Here is a 22,240-nt window from a genome sequence, read left to right on the forward strand (position 1 = left end):
GGAAGTAGGAGAGAAAAGTTGTTAAAAAAAATACAAACTGTTAACGCTGAATGTTAACAATCTTATCAAGATCACTACCAACTGATATATTCTGTCACTTAAAATCCTTCCAGACTGCGACCAGTCGTCTCTAAGACTAATGCAGCGACACTAATAGATGCTTTCATTAAATGCAGGACTGGCTACTGTAACGCTCTCCTGCCTGGTCTGACTAAAAAGACCATAATTAATCTCCAATGACTTCAAAATTCAGCAGCATGAGTTCTGAGACCAGAAGGAGATCTCATGCTTAAAAGTGCCCCATCTGGTTACATCTCTGTTTTAGAATTGTTTTTAAGATCATTTGATTGGTTAATAAGTTCTTCATAGTCTTCCTCTTTGTCTGACTTGACTCATGAACCCTCCAGAACCTTCAGGTCTTCTGGTTTTGAACTAATCCTAAAGTCAGAATAAAAAGCTGCAGTGAGGCAGCATTTTGTTCTTCCATCTGTGTAACAGCAGAAGACCTGAGGACAGCAGAGTGCTGATATTTTTAAAACAAACTCAAGAATCTACCTGAATAGTCAGACTGTTGACTGATTTGATAGATATTATTTGCTTTCTTATTTCAACTAATTGTATGGACTTCTTTCATTTATATATTTGCCATCAAGCTTATTTTATGTTATTATGTAGCCAAGACATTCAATGAACAAAGACATTTTCCATTTAAATAGAAGAAGTATCATAGTGACAGCTGCATATTGCTGCATTTATTAAAGTCATTATTTTCCTTAATCATGCATCAATAACAGGCTGACGTTAGATCATTCAGGATGATAACAGAAATATCCTGTCATAATCAAATAATATTTCAAGAAGAACTGAGCCTCCCATGTAGTTCCAGTCTGGATGTAAGTCACTTATGTGCTAAAACAGTTTCTACAGTTTCAGCTTCTTGTATTCAGTCTACCAATTTCTTGCATTGTTTCCCAAATCAGCCCACAATACGTAAATTTGTGCTGATCAGGATGAATAGGAAATCAGTTTAACTGTAAACTAACAGGGAAGTCCGGTTTCAGTAACTCCATAAAATATCTATATATGTGACCACCGATAAATGTGTGAAAAAATCTAATGTGACTATAAGATTTTTTTATTCATGCATTTAAACATAAGACTTGCACCATGCATCGGAATACTGGATACGGGGACAAAGACGTGTAAAAAAATTCCTAAATATGAAGACAGCAGATGTAATGTTAGTTAAATCAGAGGTTTATTAAAGCGTCAAAGTTTCGGTGCTTCGATAATCCAACATTTAGTCCAGACGGAGTCTCTTCCAGCGGATCATCCAGACACCAACAGACGCCCCGAGCACCAGCAGCATCCGTGTGTTTACCGGCGGTAAAAACTCCCCGCTTCCAGGCCAACGAAGCAGCGCAGCACCGCCGTTTTCCTTCCACTGTGTCCTCACATGTCTCTGCTAACCGGAACACCGATGTTCCACCGGAGACGAGGAGCTTTTAGTCGATTTAGGAGCACAAATGTGCAGAAAAGTGTCAGCGAGCCGCACTCGGTCACCGTGTGTCCGACAGCTTGGAAGCCTCCTGGAAGCGAGAGACAAAGAGCTGGAAGCCCAACATGAGGCGAGTGTGGAGGGACACGCGTGTCGTCGGCGTGGCAGCGACCGTGGGGTGTGAAAAGGCTGATTTTGTCAATATTTTGTGTCCAAAACGTGCCAGAGAAAACACAAATGTGGCAGCGTTTGAGGCGGCGGCACTTATTGTTGTCTCTTTACGGTTCTCATCATCTTTATAAGTCCCACCTCCTGCTTTCAGCTCAGACACACTGAGACAAACAGAGACACAGAAACATGGCAGAAGAAGCTCCAGCAGCTGCAGTTGCAGCAGCCCCGGCCAAAGCCTCGGCCAAAGCCTCGGCCAAACCCACGGCTAAACCCACGAAGAAGAAGAAGGCAGCTGGGACCACGAGGGACGGACCAAGCCTCCCGAAGCTCATCGTCGTCGGTTTGGCCGACTGTAAGGAGCGGAAGGGGATGTCGCTGGCTCTGATCAAGAAGATGCTGGGTCGTGAAGGGGTGGATGTGATCAAGGCCAACAAACGCATCAACATCGCCGTCAAAAGGTTGGTCGCCAATGGAACTCTGACCCAGACTAAGGGCACCGGGGCCTCCGGCTCCTTTAAACTCGCCAAGAAGGAGCCCAAAGTCTCCAAACCGGCCAAGAAAGTGGCCGCGTCCAAAAAGCCGGCGGCTAAGAAACCAGCGGCTAAGAAACCAGCGGCTAAGAAGCGAGCGGCTAAGAAGCCAGTGGCTAAGAAGCCAGCAGCTAAGAAGCCAGCAGCTAAGAAGTCACCAGCTAAGAAACCAGCGGCTAAAAAGTCCCCAGCCAAGAAAAAGCCGAAGAGCCCCAAGGTCACCACTAAGAAGCCCAAATCTGCACTTAAGAAGCCCGCAGCAAAGAAAAATGCTGCCAAGAAGCCCGCAGCTAAGAAAGCTGCTAAGAAGTGAAGCGCTTTCATTTTCCCTCACTCATCAGCAAAGGCTCTTTTCAGAGCCACCACAGCCTCTGCTAAAGAGCTGCTGCCTCATTAGTAGTAGTAGTAGTAGTAATAATAGTAAGAGTAATTATAATAGTAGTAGTAGTAATAATAATCATAATAATAACAATAATACCAGTAACTGTCATATAAAAAATAATAAACAATAATCATACAATATTAGAGGAATATAATGATAATTATATGAATAGCAATAACAGTAATACAGTAGTAAGTACAATAATACAAAAATAATAAGCTGTAAATGTAAAGTCGATAAAAACCTGAGCACATCTGAATGTTTTCTGTTTGCTTTTTTGTTCTATCTATCTATCTATCTATCTATCTATCTAAGATGGCGGCGCTGCAGACACGCCGCTCGAGTGGGCGGCCACAGTCAATGAGGCATCTACGTATATATGTCTGTGTATGGGACTACCCACCCTGGGCAGAAAGCCCCACTCAGCCATTTCAACAAGTCCTCAAATTCATACGACCGCATCAATCATATGCAACGTGCACCGGAATACGACCCATGAGAGCGTATTTACGTTCGTGCCCCTACGGGGAAAAGTAACGCATTACGGGATTTAATTCGAGAAACGGCTTTTCCCTCGCGAAACGGCTTTTTCCTCACTTTCCCAGCACGGGTTTAGGGTTATGGTTAGGGTTAGGGTGAGGGAAAGGGATAGTGTTAAGATAAAAGTTTGTTCATGGTGACGTTTCACCTGCGACACCGGAGTCTCGATATTTACTCAACCGCCAGAGGTCGCATCGTCAAAACGTAACACTCGGTCGTAATACGGGCGTGTACAGACAACCTATGTGGTCGTTTTTGGTTTGAGGACAGGCTGAGCCATTTGATTGACAGCTCAGTCCACCAAGTGAAGGCAAACTGTTTTGCATTTTTCATTTCGGGGTGGACTGTGGAGTGACACAATGAAAAAGCAAATGCAAAAGGAAAAAGCAGTGAGAAAAGGAAAAGACAATGACAAAATGGAAAAATAAAAGGAAAAAACAGAAAAGATAATCGCAAAGACAAAATTTTTCTTTTTTTTATTTATTTCTCTTTATATTTCCATATTTATTTATTTACTTATTTTATTTATTTTTTAATGTGGCACTCTTGTGACTCCCTAGTAATCTTATTTTTGTTTTATTCTTTTAATAAGTTGTTCTTATATTAATATAAGACATTTTTATCACATTTGTATAAAACAAAAAAAATACATGTTACTGTTCATGCAAGTCTGATTTGTTTCAGGTTGCCTCATAGATATGAATACACTGCCAAAACAAGCACTGTGTTGTAAGGTTGTAGAAATATTAAACTGTAACCTAAGAACAAATAAAAAATGATTTCAGTCTCATATTCAATTAATTCCACAGAAGACATGAACATTTCTCAGGTGAATATGAGGAGATAACATTAAAAAGAATGTGCAGCTTCTAGCGCTTGCTTTTACACAACATAAAAAAATATATGTATATATGTATATATGTTTTATTCATGGTCAAATGATCATTTAGTGGAATTTTATGGATGTATACTAAAATTCTAAAACAACCTCCAGCCCCCCACAACATGTATACTGAGACACACGTATTAACTGTAATTTATGATTCAGATTATAGAAGCAGAAGTCGGAGGTCTCCTGTCTTCTTCCTACTTCTGTTAATGTACGCGCCAACAGCAGAGCTGCTCAGCCAATCACAGACGGGGAACTGCGCAGTTATATTTGCATGCGGCCTGTATAAAATGAGTCATTATCTCGTTTCTGTATTAGTTGCAGCTGCAGTGGCAGATAAACATGCCTGAACCGTCTAAGCCAGCGCCCAAGAAGGGCTCCAAGAAAGCGGTGACCAAGAGCGCCGGAAAGGGCAGCAAGAAGAGGAGAACCAAGAGAAAGGAGAGCTACGCCATCTACGTGTACAAGGTGATGAAGCAGGTCCATCCCGACACCGGCATCTCGTCCAAGGCCATGGGCATCATGAACTCGTTCGTCTGCGACATCTTCGAGCGGATCGCCGGCGAGGCCTCCCGCCTGGCTCACTACAACAAGCGCTCCACCATCACCTCCAGGGAGATCCAGACCGCTGTCAGGCTGCTGCTGCCCGGTGAGCTGGCCAAGCACGCCGTGTCCGAGGGCACCAAGGCCGTCACCAAGTACACCAGCTCCAAGTAAAGCTTCACTGCTTAACACCAACACAACGGCTCTTTTAAGAGCCACACACTTCATCTGCAGAGCTGCTGGTCCACATTAACTGTGTGGAGGCTTCATTTTGACATACCACTTCGAAAACTTCACATTTTCACAAAAGCAAACACTGATCATCCTACCTCAGCTCTTGTGTGTGTGTGGAGGGGAGGGGGGACGGTCATTAAATATTTGTACTGGATGATAAAAATGACCGTATTGAAGACTGAAAATGATTCAGCCACACGGAGAGAGAGAGAGAGAGGGGAAAAAAAACGATGACTTTGAATGTCAGTGTTCTCTGTTCTTACCCAGCTGACTCTATTGAAAGGTGCCATGAATCAACATTTATATGTGGGTTGTAAACTGTCGATTGTTTATGAGAAAATGTTTGAAATTAGATAAATATATTACTTAGCAGAAAGGAAAACCGCGAATTAAAAGTCCATTAATACCACTGCATCTTTAATTAATGTGTGTTAATATCAGCGATGAGACAAACATTGAGCAGGTTTCAGGTAGTTTGGCTCCGCCCACTGAGACTGTCTCCACCTGTCTTCTATTACGTCCGCAGGAGAGACGGAGTTGTGACTTTGTGCCGATCAGACTCTCATTGAGCTCTGAATCTGTATGAGGATGTCTGGCAAAAGAAAGGGAGGTGTTGTTCCGAAATCCAGCAGTTTTATTATTTTGTTCGTCTCATTCAGATTTTCACATTTTGTTGTCTGAATGTTTTTCGGATGTTATTTGCCACAGATCTAAATATTAGAATTCAGATTACGAAATATTAAATATGTTTAATATGTGGAGCCAAACAGTTCATCATCCAGTTTCCACAGACTTTATTCTACTGGAGGGAAAAGTCAACTTTGAATGTGGATGGATGGAATCGTTGATCAACAGGTAAGTATTGATCACTGATGGTTTAATGACTGAATATCGCCCTCATGTGGTCAAAGTGTTTCATTACAGCAGCTCCACATCAAAGCTCACCGTGTCGACAGATACGGACCCGTACCCGTAGCCTGTGGCCTACGGATACGGCACTTTCCCTTACTATAAATATTAATGAGACGGCTGATGAACGCGCTTTGTGATTGGCTGGTAATCCAACGTACATAAATATTAATGAGCCGGCTTGGTAATCGGAGTGATGAAGGCGCTTCCGTGATTCGAGGTGAATCTGCGTGCTGAGCCTGTCATGTCAGTCATCTGCTCTTTTCTATCATGCATAATGTCTTATAAATATCATTATCTGACTTTTTCACGGACAGCGATTTGGGGGTTGAAATCGGCACTAACTATTAAAAATAGCAAAAAATTTTATTCACGTGACCCTGTTCTAATAAAGCACAAACAGCAAACAAAACAAATGGCGGAACTAACAGCCAGCAAACTACAAGTATTTTTTTACCTTCAAAAGTAGCGACAGACTATTACATATTAACAACCTAAACAAAACCCTGACGTATTTTCTACGTCTGTCAACACAGACACTGCATGTCAGTCACTTTAATGTTAGCGGACTCTGTTGAATGGCTAAGTTACATAACCACAAACAAATCTCACAATATCACAGTAAATCGAGTTTGTGTGTTTTTTTTTTTAATTCATGCCGAATTAAAGAGCTGCTCCTCACCATTCACGAGTGTTTGTTTCATATTCGACATCCTTAACTTTATCTTGTAAATTAGCGTCCGAAATTAAATGGGAACATTTGCAATGGAGTTCGTCAGCCGCTTCCACCACTGAACGCGGTAAACTAATTAATAGGAACTGGACTTCAAACAATTTAGACACGGCGTCTAAAAGCGTAAAAACTGCAATGTCTAAAGTGTGAGAGGAGACGGTGTATTTTTGGTTAAATTATACAATGTTCGCCGTCAAAGTCATTCATATAAACTGCCTGTAATGTGCAGCAAATAGTAGTTAACTGGCGCCAGCTCTTCAGTGACCTTAACGGGTCCGTACCTCTAGTACAGATGCTATGAGTACGGGTCCGTACCTGTAGCATCAACCTTAAAAAAATAACACAGATGTAGAGGTGCTGGCTTTAATCTCTAAAATATGAGGATTTACTTTTTGTCATTTAATAATGTAAATAGAAATGTTAGTTGACACAAGTGGCACTTTAGACTGAAAGCCTGTTGATTTTCATATGTTCTGAAATCTGAGGAATTACTGTTTTTCTTTATTTTCATTGTAAATATTTAATGTTAGTTGACAGAAGCACTTTAGGCTCAAAGCCTAAGATAAGATAAGATAGGTTTTATTTGTCACATGCACAGTTATACATAGTATAATGCCTCATGGTTTCACTATTTTTTTCAGGCAAAGTGACACATTTTTATTGCTTTGATCTTAAATATGCAGATTTGCTGTTTTCTCATTGTCATGTAAGGTTATTAATGTAAAAGTTAGCTCACAGAAGCACTGTCTGCTTTAAGCCTCATAGTTAGGTTTTTTTTAACAAAATGTCCAATGTCTTTTGGCTTCACAGGTATGGATTTGTTTTTGTTTATTTGAGTATGTAAATATAAATATGTTGTTCCAAAGATTTTGCTGGACAGAAGAAGCACTTGGCACTCTTTGAAGCTGGAAAAATGAATTGTTTCTTTTTTAAATTTTGAACTAAAAAATAGATTTGCATATTTATACATTCTTAACTTGTTTAATTATAGAAAATGAGATTTTAAGGGTTTGTGTACCAATTACACCTTATCTGGAGCAAATCATATCAAACACTGGGGAGATAAATTCAAATTCACTAGCTGGTCACGTTGACGTGCATTTAATTGTCTATAGACTCAGCAGTAGTGCTTAGCTGTACCCTCGTAGTGGTGCATAGTAATAGCACATCAAATGACTGAACATAATTTACATCAATTCTTGTATTCCGGTGTTGCCGACTCTGCTATTTGGTTTGGTAAATTAAGTGCGTGCCCCCAAGAGAAAAATTCACCAGCCGCCACTGGACTGGAGGACTTTTAATCCTACTTTTGCCTTCTGTATGGTTCTGCCTCATTGGGGTGAAATAAATATTCTGGATGGACAGAAATCTGCAGATAGTTGTGCCAAAAGAGCAGAAACAGTAGCTGTATAGTCACTGCAGATAGTTTACAGCCGTTTACATTTCCCACACTGGAAGATGCTTTAGATTGCAGAATTCTAAAGGGGCAAGCTGCCATTCTTGCAAAGTTAACATAAAGCTGATGGTGTAAGAAAACAAACAAAGAAAAATCTTTACTTTGAATGGTCTTTAGGAAATGAAATCTTCCGCAGTAGTTACTTCCAACAGAGATTGCAGTCTGTTCTTCTGACCGAGTAAAGAGTCCATATTCTGCTCATGTTCAGGTTCACAGGCTTATTTTTTGTCTCTACTACAATAAATTTATATGCTGTAATATCTTAAATGTCTGAAACGCTCCGTCTTAGTTCCCGGCTCTTGAGAAAACCCAGTCTGCTCTGATTGGTCAGCTGGTACGACCAAATCCAGGTAATGTGAGAACTGAAGTGGTCTCTGAGGTGAATACAATACAATGCAATGACTTTATTACGGTAATCCCTGAAGGGAAATTCAATTTGAAGGTGAAATGTTGATAAGAACCATGAAGAAACTGAAGCTTTTTGGGTTTCCATGACCTGTTTGACTGAGAATCTGTGCAGGCATCAGATTGTTGGGTTTTAACTTCAATATTCAAATTAGTCAGGTGAATATGTATTATATGTAACATTGCAGGGTTTTACTGTTAAAATTTAAATCAGGGAGTGCACATATTTAATTTATTCAGATAAATTAGTATATTTGTTTTCCATTTTATAAACTAATATTTAATCAGAAAATACAGTATAGAATTTTTTCCTCAACATTTAAATTAGTCAGGTGAATATGGTATTGTTGAATTTTAACCTGAAAAATGTAATCAGTCTGGTAAAATTGCATAGTTGGCAATATTGTAGGTTCTGAAAATTAATATTTTATGCAGCAAAAAAATTAAATATGCAATATTTTTGGTTTTACCTTCAAAATTTAGTCAAGTAATTTTTTATCTTATTTTATACAGCTTTGCAGAGTTTTAACCTTAATTAGATAAATTTGCACAACAATGAACAAATAAAAGCATATTATTATTATTATTATTATTATTATGTTTGGATGTCTATAGACTTCACACATACTTAGATTGTGTACTTCACATTATTTATTACTATTTTACTATTAACCTCTGTGTAACTGTGTATATTCGACTAAGCTTTGTTTATTGTACTCTGGCAAAATAATTTCCTCTGGGATGAATAAATAATCTATCTTATCTTAAATGTTGTGTTCTGGATGGAGAAGAACTAATTAATCTGGATGTGTTGAGTTGGTAAATCTTTGAACAGAACATGTTGTCACATTAAGTTCTGGTTCTAGTTCCTGAGAGTTCAGACTGTTGATGCTGCTGAGGACCAGTTCTCTGTTTATGGACCTTCTCAACTCTCAGTGGCCACACTTAATCTGCAGAGCTTAAGATAGACTGATTGTGTCAAAACTAATCTGTAGGATGTTGGTTTGACAAATGTTAATTTATATTCGATGATATTTCTCATCATTTCTGACAACAGAAAAACAAGGATGTTAAATTGTTTTGGTAGTGTGTGTCTCTGTGTTGAAATACACTTCTTTGTTTCTGGAGGAGTTTATTTGAAACACACATTCACATTCATTTCATCCAATCAGCAATGCCCGTTCTCCTCTCTGGACCAATCAGAGCTGCCGTTGCTCCGCCGCTCTCCTTATAAGCTCGCTGTTGCCGCTCACCCTCCACTTGTATTTTTTACTGTTGGATCAGTAAAGACAGAAGAAGCAGCTGGCTACCAAGGCTGCCCGGAAGAGCGCCCCGGCCACCGGCGGTGTCAAGAAGCCTCACCGTTACAGGCCCGGTACCGTGGCTCTGAGAGAGATCCATCGCTACCAGAAATCCACGGAGCTGCTCATCCGCAAGCTGCCCTTCCAGCGCCTGGTCAGAGAGATCGCTCAGGACTTCAAGACCGACCTGCGCTTCCAGAGCTCCGCTGTCATGGCTCTGCAGGAGGCCAGCGAGGCTTACCTGGTCGGCCTCTTTGAGGACACCAACCTGTGCGCCATCCACGCCAAGAGGGTCACCATCATGCCCAAAGACATACAGCTGGCCCGCCGCATCCGTGGAGAGAGGGCTTAGACCCACCATGCCAGACTTTACCCGAAACACCACGGCTCTTTTAAAAGCCACACATATTCACTGGGAGAGCACAAACTTCCACGTAATCATTTATTTCCTTTCAGCTGTTGTCAGAAGTCACTTTAAGCAAGTTATGCCTTAAGTAGATTTCTGTTTTATATAGAGATGCAAACAAATTCAGATGAATGCAAAGATTTGGTTAAAATGGGAACATAGCATAAGTTCAATGAATATAGAAATATAGTTTTGGGCACACAAGTTACTACTATATATAGTAGTAACTATAAATCCACAAACACAATTTGAAATGTTCTGCTCAACTGGGAGGTGAGTTAGTCTGAAACCTGTGGAAAGCACAAAAGTACTAATTTTACAATTTTAATAATCAATGCTTGTTACTTACAATTGAATTCATTAGGATCATGTTTCACCTCTTTTCTGATTGGTGGACACTTCGCTCTCACTGATAAATGATCAAATACTGAGCTGAAAACAGCTGATTTCGTATTGTACTTCATTTATTGCTCTGCTGCACTTTTTGTAAAATGTTATCCTGCACTAAGAGACTTCAACCAAATATTTTCCTTCACGTTTACTGTACATTAGAAATAAGTTCAGTGAATAAAGATGATATATGTTGTGCTTCCAGCCGGATTCTATTTCAAATCCACTAAAACATGTTTTAATAAACTCCAGTTGAACGGTTTCATTTTAAACTGTGCGGCGACCAAAGCGGAAAGAAATAAAACATCCGACTACAACAGCTGTCCTCTGATTGGACGACCACATTCTACGCTCACTCTGACCAATCAGCGAGCAGATCTGATCCTGTATAAGGGTGCAGTTTGTCGCGTTGACGCTATTCTAGTTTCTGCTCTCAGTAAGAAGTTTGTAAACTAGAATAAGTAAATAAATATGTCTGGACGTGGAAAAGGTGCCGGCAAAGCCAGAGCCAAGGCAAAGACCCGCTCCTCTCGGGCAGGACTCCAGTTTCCAGTCGGTCGTGTCCACAGGCTGCTGAGGAAGGGCAACTATGCGGAGCGTGTGGGTGCCGGCGCCCCCGTCTACCTGGCGGCTGTGCTGGAGTACCTGACCGCTGAGATCCTGGAGCTGGCTGGAAACGCTGCCCGCGACAACAAGAAGACCCGCATCATCCCCCGTCACCTGCAGCTGGCTGTCCGCAACGACGAGGAGCTCAACAAGCTGCTGGGCGGAGTTACCATCGCTCAGGGCGGCGTGCTGCCCAACATCCAGGCTGTCCTGCTGCCCAAGAAGACCGAGAAGGCCGCCAAGTCCAAGTGAAGTTGGAGACCCGCTCAGCAACACAAAGGTTCTTTTCAGAGCCACACACAAACTCTCAATGAGCATCTAAACACCAATACTCAGCTTTAATCTCAAGAGTTATTTCACTTGTTCATGTGACATTTAGAGTTAAATTAATCTTCTACATCCATATATCTGACTCAATCACATGCTGCTAATTCTGGTATAACCTACTCAAACTAAAGTTTCTGTCGGACACTGATTTATTAAGATCCATATGAGAACTCATTGTCATTACAGTAGGGATGAGCCTTGTCCATTTTTATTATACTCCAATATTAAATTGCCAGTCATCTCACTGATTCTAGTATTTGATTTGGTTTTATACGATTTTTGTTGTGTAGTTTTGGGTGGTATTTATATGCCGATCATATGCATATCTAAACGCTTTAACAACATTACATTTAAAGTGGAGTTAAATCATTTCGTGTTACATTGTTTAATCTATATAATTTAAAAAGAAACATTTACTTTTCGTCAGTTTGGCTCCGCCCACTGAAACTGTCACCGACTGTCCTCTCTTACGTCCGCAGCTCAGGAGCTATATATATCAAATGTTTTTAACACAACAGTCTTTTTTTTAATGAAAATGTTCATTCAGGACACTTGACACTGGTACATTTTCAAACAGCGGCAAGATATAACAAGACAATGACAATAAACTCAATCAGATCAGTTAGACACGAGTCCAACTTGTCATATCTGTACAATTATTCGAAGGTGTCAGTTTTAGTAATAAAGGTTTGCCTCCGCCCAAACTGCAACCGACTGCCCTCTCTTACGTCCGCAGTTCAGCCTCAAACAATTCCTAATCAGAACATTTAAGTTTAGACTAATTCATGCTTATGCAACGATAGATTTGTATTTGCATATAGCATTGCATTAGCGGTATGATAGTGGTATTGAAAACATGTAAAATTTATTTCTGCTAATCTTTTTTTCTTCATTTTTCCTTAGATATTTTTTAGTTTATTTATTTCCAGAGCAGTCAACTAGGAGGTAACAGTACCTCCTCACATGAAGAGCCCAGTCCTGCTGCTTTAAAATGGTGAACATTATTATCAAAGGCATATATAATTAACACAAAATGGAATTACAAATTACGGAGTAGAAAAAACAGTAATATTGTAATAACTGATAACAAGGGGTAGTAATAAACTGATGATCTTTAGATCCAAACTATTTACATTTTATTTATTTTTAGTATGCATGTCTTTAAATATATAGAGTACATTAATAACAGCCAGTGGGTTTTTAACAGAAGATATGCATTTAGTGTTTCCATGTTGTTGAGCTTTAAAATGTGAGCAGTGATGTTGAGTGTTGATGTAGTGATGAATGAGGCAGCAGCTCTTTAGCAGAGGCTGTGGTGGCTCTGAAAAGAGCCTTTGCTGATGAGTGAGGGAAGATGAAAGCGCTTCACTTCTTAGCAGCTTTCTTAGCTGCGGGCTTCTTGGCAGCATTTTTCTTTGCTGCGGGCTTCTTAAGTGCAGATTTGGGCTTCTTAGTGGTGACCTTGGGGCTCTTCGGCTTTTTCTTGGCTGGGGACTTTTTAGCCGCTGGTTTCTTAGCTGGTGACTTCTTAGCTGCTGGCTTCTTAGCTGCTGGCTTCTTAGCCACTGGCTTCTTAGCCGCTCGCTTCTTAGCCGCTGGTTTCTTAGCCGCTGGTTTCTTAGCCGCCGGTTTTTTGGACGCGGCCACTTTCTTGGCCGGTTTGGAGACTTTGGGCTCCTTCTTGGCGAGTTTAAAGGAGCCGGAGGCCCCGGTGCCCTTAGTCTGGGTCAGAGTTCCATTGGCGACCAACCTTTTGACGGCGATGTTGATGCGTTTGTTGGCCTTGATCACATCCACCCCTTCACGACCCAGCGTCTTCTTGATCAGAGCCAGCGACATCCCCTTCCGCTCCTTACAGTCGGCCAAACCGGCGACGATGAGCTTCGGGAGGCTTGGTCCGTCCCTCGTGGTCCCGGCTGCCTTTTTCTTCCTTGTGGGTTTAGCCGTGGGTTTGGCCGGGGCCGGAGCTTTGGCTTTGGCCGGTGCTGCTGCAACTGCAACTGCTGGAGCTTCTTCTGCCATGTTTCTGTGTCTGTTTGTCTCAGTGTGTCTGAGCTGAAAGCAGGAGGCGGGACTTATAAAGATGATGAGAACCGTAAAGAGACAACAATAAGTGCCGCCGCCTCAAACGCTGCCACATTTGTGTTTTCTCTGGCACGTTTTGGACACAAAATATTGACAAAATCAGCCTTTTCACACCCCACGGTCGCTGCCACGCCGACGACACGCGTGTCCCTCCACACTCGCCTCATGTTGGGCTTCCAGCTCTTTGTCTCTCGCTTCCAGGAGGCTTCCAAGCTGTCGGACACACGGTGACCGAGTGCGGCTCGCTGACACTTTTCTGCACATTTGTGCTCCTAAATCGACTAAAAGCTCCTCGTCTCCGGTGGAACATCGGTGTTCCGGTTAGCAGAGACATGTGAGGACACAGTGGAAGGAAAACGGCGGTGCTGCGCTGCTTCGTTGGCCTGGAAGCGGGGAGTTTTTACCGCCGGTAAACACACGGATGCTGCTGGTGCTCGGGGCGTCTGTTGGTGTCTGGATGATCCGCTGGAAGAGACTCCGTCTGGACTAAATGTTGGATTATCGAAGCACCGAAACTTTGACGCTTTAATAAACCTCTGATTTAACTAACATTACATCTGCTGTCTTCATATTTAGGAATTTTTTTACACGTCTTTGTCCCCGTATCCAGTATTCCGATGCATGGTGCAAGTCTTATGTTTAAATGCATGAATAAAAAAAATCTTATAGTCACATTAGATTTTTTCACACATTTATCGGTGGTCACATATATAGATATTTTATGGAGTTACTGAAACCGGACTTCCCTGTTAGTTTACAGTTAAACTGATTTCCTATTCATCCTGATCAGCACAAATTTACGTATTGTGGGCTGATTTGGGAAACAATGCAAGAAATTGGTAGACTGAATACAAGAAGCTGAAACTGTAGAAACTGTTTTAGCACATAAGTGACTTACATCCAGACTGGAACTACATGGGAGGCTCAGTTCTTCTTGAAATATTATTTGATTATGACAGGATATTTCTGTTATCATCCTGAATGATCTAACGTCAGCCTGTTATTGATGCATGATTAAGGAAAATAATGACTTTAATAAATGCAGCAATATGCAGCTGTCACTATGATACTTCTTCTATTTAAATGGAAAATGTCTTTGTTCATTGAATGTCTTGGCTACATAATAACATAAAATAAGCTTGATGGCAAATATATAAATGAAAGAAGTCCATACAATTAGTTGAAATAAGAAAGCAAATAATATCTATCAAATCAGTCAACAGTCTGACTATTCAGGTAGATTCTTGAGTTTGTTTTAAAAATATCAGCACTCTGCTGTCCTCAGGTCTTCTGCTGTTACACAGATGGAAGAACAAAATGCTGCCTCACTGCAGCTTTTTATTCTGACTTTAGGATTAGTTCAAAACCAGAAGACCTGAAGGTTCTGGAGGGTTCATGAGTCAAGTCAGACAAAGAGGAAGACTATGAAGAACTTATTAACCAATCAAATGATCTTAAAAACAATTCTAAAACAGAGATGTAACCAGATGGGGCACTTTTAAGCATGAGATCTCCTTCTGGTCTCAGAACTCATGCTGCTGAATTTTGAAGTCATTGGAGATTAATTATGGTCTTTTTAGTCAGACCAGGCAGGAGAGCGTTACAGTAGCCAGTCCTGCATTTAATGAAAGCATCTATTAGTGTCGCTGCATTAGTCTTAGAGACGACTGGTCGCAGTCTGGAAGGATTTTAAGTGACAGAATATATCAGTTGGTAGTGATCTTGATAAGATTGTTAACATTCAGCGTTAACAGTTTGTATTTTTTTTAACAACTTTTCTCTCCTACTTCCTCCTCCTGAGTCACTTTCACTTTGTATTTCTCTAATATAGTTTTGTCATCTGATACCAAAATACTCAATGTCAGAGAATTTTATCAATAGGGGGTCATCAGTTCAATGAAGCTGCAGGATGCTGTTCTGTAGGAAGATTTATCTAAATACAAATAACTGGATAAATGTAGATATGACATCTTAAAAATCACAATTCTACCAATAACTTCACATTAAACATTGTGTAATCAATTAAAATTATTCGTGTATTTTTAAGGGATCAATCAAAGCTTAACAAGAGAACAGAGAAGCAGATTTAATGAAAACCAACGTGAATTAATATTTTGGAGCATGGTCAGATAAGACAAACTTCGTTGATCCCACGGTGGGGGAAAAATTAGACCGGAGGGGGAGCGATCAGGATCTCAACTGATGAAAAACAGACATGATACAGACATTCTCTGTCCCCTGGTTGCCCTGATTTGACCTGTAGTCCTCTCCAGGAGCCTCATTTATAAAGCTTGCGTATGCACAAAACAGGGATAGAAAGTTACGTACGCCACTTTCTACGCAAGGGTTGTGATTTATAAAAACAAGCTTGGCGTGAGAATGTGCGCACCGGTGCGCCAACTTTGATGCTTGCTTAAGCACATTTTGGAGACAGAGGGAACGGCAGAGCCGGAGGGTGAAGTGGTGAATTGAAACCAGGTTGATCTCAAACCTTTATTGTTATCACATATTAGACTTGTAGAGCCGGATAATCATAAACCCTCATTGTTGTAGATGTTCATATAGTGCGCCATTCGGCCGACGACTGTATTTGCAGAACTATGTTCATATATCAAACTTCCATCTTCAAATGATACAGAGCAGTGAGTGGCACTGATTGATTACTAATTTGGAAAAGGCCTGTGACAATCAGTCCAATCGCTGATCAAGCGGATAAATAGCGGGTGACAGCCGTGCGTCATGTGGCACAATGGATGCGCTGGCATTGCTGGAAGATCACATTAAGAATGGAGAGAGTTTTTAGGGATCACGGGGATTTCCTGGGCCCATGACGACGACTGGCTAACAAGCCGATTTAGATTCTCTAGAGCAGTGCTCTTGGATCTATGTGCTGAACTGGGCCGTCTTAGACCGACCCACCCGCCAAAACCATGCCATCCCGGTACAGACACAGGAGCTGATGACTCGGGGGTTTCTGGCGACACCGGCTCCTTCCAACGGGAAGTGGCCGACAGGTATGTGTTTTATATGAAGAATATATGAGGTTACATTTGTTGTCTAAATCCTATCTGGGTCTGATATACAGTTACATGATGTCCTTTAGGTCTGGGATATCACAACCATCCCTCAGCGCAATAATGCCAGCTGCTTTGGATGACATTATAAACATGACCAGTCAATACATCAGCGTAAAATGCCGTGGATCAGCAGCTTATTTATATACAGATACATTAATGAGTTACTTTGCATTGACCATTCATGGTAAAATGTGGGTGTGTTGTTGGCAGAATGTGAGGCGGATCCACCTGTGCAATCTTCCAGCTGGTGTGTGATTTATCAAGAAATTGCGTGCAGCTGTGCTTACACACAGTTTTATAAATCAGGGGCGAAGGGCATACGCCCATTTCAGAGTTTCGGCGTACGCAAACTTTTAGTGTGGATCCTACGCAATGTTTTATAAATGAGGCCCCAGGTCTTTTTGCTTTGTTTTTCTGCGGTTGGTCCTCCATTTTCTTCCTATAGTTGGCCTCACATTCCCTGATCTTTCGTTTGTACCCTCCTCAGCTCTTCTGTAACCAGACCTCCTTTTATCCAGCATCAAATCTCTCACAATTAAAGAAAGAAAACTGACTATAAACAAAGAGGAGTTGGAGATGCTGTAAACGCTGTTCCCTCTAAGCTGCCACATGGTCTCAGCACACAGAAAATCTGCTGTGTACACAAAAAAATCTAGCCTAAATTTAATATAAAATAAATACATAGCAATTCATTAGGTGTTATTTTTCAGTGTGAGTCAGTGAGTGACCGGTGACTGGCTGCTCTAGCCAATGATGCGATTCACATACGTATTTACGCAGCTAATCAACGTCAATGACTGGCGTCCTGATGTGCAGCCACCGTTGTTAGCCGGCTACTACAGCGTGCTAGCGTATCTAGTCTTCTATAGATCTATGCTTCTCAGTGTGTCCGGTCCTGTCGCGGGTTTCCTGGTTACAGACGGTGCTGCTCCAACGCTTTTAAAAATGTTTACACCCGAAACTCCACCACATCCAACGAAGCAAAAACGTTTGTAAATGTGCAGACATGAGTGGGAAGACTGGAACCCCTGACCTGACAAGGTTAGTGGCAGCGGGTAAAAGAAAAACTGTGTTTTCTGTTGCTCATGGACTGGCTGAAGTAAGGCAGGATCAGGAGACCAATGTGTAAGAAACATGAGAACAGAGAGAACCCAACCAGCAGGTCACAGTTTATCATCCCCAATCATCTCCTGAAATCCATATAGGAAGAGACATCATGATGTGAGCAGCTAGATTTCCTACAGAATATGGTTGTGAATTTACCAGAGGATGCTTACAATCATGCTGATTCAGTCGCAGACTCTGCAGTATTTCAGTGACTCAATAAATGCCTAAGTTGTTTTTGGATGCTTTTTAGTTATTAATAAGCATTTATTTAGTAGCCTATATGTAATCAATAAATGGCCTTTGTCCATCTAAAGAACTGTGATATAAATGCATGCAAGTGTTTTAACAAATGTAAATGCTGTAATTTGATTAATAAACTATGTAACTTGGATGGATGGATGCTGGCGTGACCACAGTGCACACGTCTGACGTTGCTCACAGTTGTTTAAGCTAGTGTTGTGACATTCACGAACGAACTGGTTCTTTTGAACGGCTCGCTAATATGAACGATGGGAACCGAGTCGCAGCTGAGAACCGTTCTTTTTTTTTCCCAGTTACATAGGGAGGAGCGCAGCCCACCTGCGCGGTGCTTATTAGATATGAAAATGGCATCATGCCACATTGTGTACGCTGACTTCACGTGAGTGCGCCAGTAAACAAAGAAAAACAACAACACAACACAGAAACATGTGAATGCCCCCTGCCTTGGAGAGCAGCAGCAGCTGCTGCAGCAGCGAGCGGTCTAAATGAGGAGGAAAGTCAGTCCGTCGTCGTAGACAAAATGAGCCAATTAAGGAAACGCCGAAGCATTTGGATGCACTTTTCTTTCATGCCAGATAGTAAGGCTAAATGCAGTACTTGTCAAAAAAATATTTCTTTTAAGTCAGGCTCCACAAATAATTTGCACAGACACTTGAAAACTCAACATCCCACAGTAAAAGTGGCAGAGGTGAGAAGAGAGCCAGATGACTCAGATAATAGTGACAATGAAGTCTCTGAAAATGCCAGGGCTTCTTCTGCCTCCACATCAGGTAGTGCTAGACGTCATACCACACTGCAAAAAAGCTAACTTGTATTTTTTGGCCTAAAACAGTAATTTATGTTGGTAAAACTTAAAAATATAAATTAGTGATATTTAAGATAATAATCTAAGTTAGCACAACAAAGCACGACAGTTGCATGTTCCAAAATAATTTGGTGAGTTGTTAACACTTAAATCTTTACGTTGTGGTTCAATACAAGGGACAACAGTTCTGCCAACTCATTTTTCTTTGTTGTGAAATGCGGGAAAGCCAACTTTCCAAGTTGACATTTTTCACTTCAAGTCTTCTGGCTGTGTGCTGCTGCAAGGAGCTGGAGTGCTGCTGTCTCAGGCTGAAGTCTGCACAGGTAAGTTTTAAACAACATTTAATTTAATATATTTTAACGTGAAATCATACGGGAATTTTATTTTGAGTTGTGTCATAATGGAGAAAGTGACCTACACATTTTCAACATTTAAACACAAGGCTTTTCAGTCCTTAGCAGTTAGCTGCTAACTGATGCTAGCAAGGGAACAGCGGTTAAGCCAGTAACATTAGCTTGTTTGGGCAAATCCTATTCAAATATGACAGCATGTTATCTTCTGACTGGTTGGTATTGTGTTAATTCATGCTCAACTCAAAATTATGGTCTCAACGTCAGCCGAAACTTTATCTCATCTTTCATAAATGTTGAAGATGTTATTAGACAGGGTAATAACAGTCATGCTCGGTCTCTGCTCCCAGACAGTGCAGGTGAGCAGGCTGTTACGTTAGTGGGGACAGAGAGAACCGAGCTCGGCACATGCTGCAGCTCAATCCACTGTGCAGTAAGTTAGACATAGGCAGACATAGGTGGGCATGTTAAAAAATATTCACTTCAGCAATGCTTTCCCTCAGCTATGTTTATGGGGGTGTGACGGTCAGACCATCGACTGTGTGTGTGTGTGTGTGTGTGTGTGTGTGTGGGTGTGTGTGTGTGTGTGTGTGTCCGCACGTGTGTATGTGGGGTGCGTTCGCAGACAGACGGCAGAAGGGTGGGGGCCCTGTGATTATCGAAGAGTATTTTTGCTTGAAATGCACATCCCTACTTCTTAAAGTTTAACGTTACGTCAGACTGAGTTAAATTTTTGATTGTGAGGTATGGGGTGGAAATAGTTAAAATGTCAAGCTCATAATTAATTGTATTTGGAAAAAAATGGTTATTTAATAATGTGGCGAGTTGGAGCTTATTCTGATTCACAGTATTTTGATGACTAATGTCTTGCAATCCATGTGTTGGTCTTTTCCTGTCTGTTAACATCAGGACACTGACCCAGAAGTGGAGCAGACGAAGGGCCTCACTGTGGGTATCCTCACTGTGCTGGAGGATGATGACAGCAGGGCTCCTCAAAGTGTCGTGAGTGTTGCTGTTGTTGTGGAGGAAGAGATTGTCCTTCAAGATCTCCCTGACCTGCCAACTGCTTTTGCTTACCTCTTTGGACTGATCTATGCTTTAAACCTCAAGTACCCAAAGGATCTCAGGCACACACTTGAAACTGTTCAGAAGGTTTTCATGGAACTTGGTACAGACCTCTCTGCAAGGGTCAGATCTCTCAAAAACAAACTCCTTCAGTGAATTCACAAATTCTGGATCTGGAGTTGTTGACCTCTAAAAGTTCCCTTCTGTCCAGCCAACACCATGTTTTGTGCTTTAGATCCATACTTGTGTATCATACGGGTTCTGTATGGTCTTGTATAAATGACTTATGCTTGATATTTTGAGACCAGTAACCCTATGGTGCTCAGTGACCTTGTTAACAGTTTTATTAGATTCATAGTTGTGTATCATACTGATTCTGTATCTTGTATACATGACTCGTGTTTGATATTTTATTCAATCTCAAAGTTTAAAAGTAGACAGTGTAGCACAAGTAAACAGCTACTACTGGGGAAACTGGGTCTCATTAGTTTGCATGTACTTGGCCCTGTTGGAAGAGATTTGATGCTGGTAGTTTAAATAAAACAAACGTTCTGAATGCATATGTTGCATCTGTAATTATTTATACATTTTATTATGCAATATTGGTTCGAAATTACAAATTTGAACTACATTATAAACTAAACTTATTTAAAGCAGTGTACAAGTTTAAATTCCTCTTGAATTATTCTTTTATATACTGACTTAACCCAATTAAAGTGCATTCTGTGTAAGAACTTGCAGTAGAGTCATTACAATGTAAAACTGTACAATTTACAGGACAGTTAGTAGAAGTAAGGATGAAGTGTTATTACAATGTAAAATATTAAGTTAGAATTTAGAGTGAGTAATAAGTGAGTACAGAGAGTAAGCACAAATCACAATAAAAAGTTATTAGTGTGAAATTATAAGTGAGTCCAACTTAGGGGAAAGTTAGCTGAAGTAAGGATTAAAAGTTATTACAGTGTAAAATTATAAGTTAGCAGAACTTACTGTTGAGTTGATAAAAATCAAAATTCAGAGTTGAGCAAACTCAGAAGCAAAACTTAAAATATTTAGTTTAATTGTCCAACTTAAAATTTTATCGAAGTTTGTTGCCTTGAAATTTTGAGTTGACCCAACTTTTCTTTTTTTGCAGTGCAGTGCTACTATCACTCTAGCCACAGCTATAGCTACAGCAGCCTCTGATACCACTGGGCCCATCATCCATCCATCCATCCTCTATACACTGCTTTATCCTCACTAGGGTCCCGGGGGCTGCTGGAGCCTATCCCAGCTGACTCGGGTGAAGGCAGGAGACACCCTGGACAGGTCACCAGTTTGTCACAGGGCTACATATACAGACACACAATCACACTCACATTCACACCTATGGACAATTTAGAGTAACCAATTAACCTCAGCATATTTTTGGACTGTGGGAGGAAGCCGGAGTACCTGGAGAAAACCCACACATGCACAGGGAGAACATGTAAACTCCATGCAGAAAGATCCCAGGCCCAGGCCGGGATTTGAACCGGGATCTTCTTGCTGCAAGGCAAAAGTGCTAACCACTAGGCACTGTGCAGCCCTGGGCCCATCATCTACACTCAGCAAAAATGTAAACACAGCACTTTTGTTTTTGCTCCCATTTTTCATGAGATGAACTCAAAGATCTGAAAGTTTTTCCACATACACAGTATCAACATTTCTTCCAAATATTGTTCACAAATTATGCTGGCCATGCAAGAACTGGGACGTTTTCAGCTTCCAAGAATTGTGTACAGATCCTTGCAACATGGGGCCGTGCATTATCCTGCTGCAACATGAGGTGATGTTCTTGGATGTATGGCACAGCAATGGGCCTCAGGATCTCGTCATGGTGTCTCTGTGCATTCAAAATGCCATTAACAAAATGCACCTGTGTTCTCCGTCCATAACAGACGCCTGCCCATACCATAACCCCACCGCCATCATGGGCCACTCGATCCAAAACATTGACATCAGAAAACCGCTCACCCACACAACGTCACACACGCTGTCTGCCATCTGCCTTGAACAGTGTAAAACGGGATTCATCCGTGAAGAGAACACCTCTCCAACGTGCCAGACGCCATCAAATGTGAGCATTTGTCCACTCAAGTCGGTTACGACGACGAACTGGAGTCAAGTCGAGACCCCGATGAGGACGACG

At 41.2% G+C, this 22,240-nt stretch overlaps 4 protein-coding genes across 4 annotated transcripts; 3 read left to right on the plus strand and 1 right to left on the minus strand.

The window, feature by feature from the left end:
• The first annotated feature begins 1,805 nt into the window (after positions 1-1,805).
• LOC127533439 (histone H1-like) lies at positions 1,806-2,822 on the plus strand. Its single transcript, XM_051946524.1, has one exon. The coding sequence runs from the start codon at positions 1,856-1,858 to the stop codon at positions 2,510-2,512; it is 657 nt and encodes a 218-aa protein (XP_051802484.1). The 5' UTR covers positions 1,806-1,855; the 3' UTR covers positions 2,513-2,822.
• Positions 2,823-4,332: 1,510 nt separating this feature from the next.
• Positions 4,333-5,196, plus strand: LOC127533449 (histone H2B 1/2-like). The gene has a single exon (XM_051946538.1). The coding sequence runs from the start codon at positions 4,353-4,355 to the stop codon at positions 4,725-4,727; it is 375 nt and encodes a 124-aa protein (XP_051802498.1). The 5' UTR covers positions 4,333-4,352; the 3' UTR covers positions 4,728-5,196.
• Positions 5,197-10,766: 5,570 nt separating this feature from the next.
• LOC127533446 (histone H2A-like) lies at positions 10,767-11,872 on the plus strand. The gene has a single exon (XM_051946534.1). It carries the CDS (start codon positions 10,859-10,861, stop codon positions 11,243-11,245), a length of 387 nt encoding a protein of 128 aa, XP_051802494.1. The 5' UTR covers positions 10,767-10,858; the 3' UTR covers positions 11,246-11,872.
• A 547-nt stretch (positions 11,873-12,419) lies between these two features.
• LOC127533438 (histone H1-like) lies at positions 12,420-13,693 on the minus strand. The gene has a single exon (XM_051946523.1). It carries the CDS (start codon positions 13,340-13,342, stop codon positions 12,686-12,688), a length of 657 nt encoding a protein of 218 aa, XP_051802483.1. The 5' UTR covers positions 13,343-13,693; the 3' UTR covers positions 12,420-12,685.
• Positions 13,694-22,240: the final 8,547 nt, after the last annotated feature.

Source organism: Acanthochromis polyacanthus, chromosome 3 (assembly GCF_021347895.1).
Source record: "Acanthochromis polyacanthus isolate Apoly-LR-REF ecotype Palm Island chromosome 3, KAUST_Apoly_ChrSc, whole genome shotgun sequence".
Lineage (NCBI taxonomy): Eukaryota > Metazoa > Chordata > Actinopteri > Pomacentridae > Acanthochromis > Acanthochromis polyacanthus.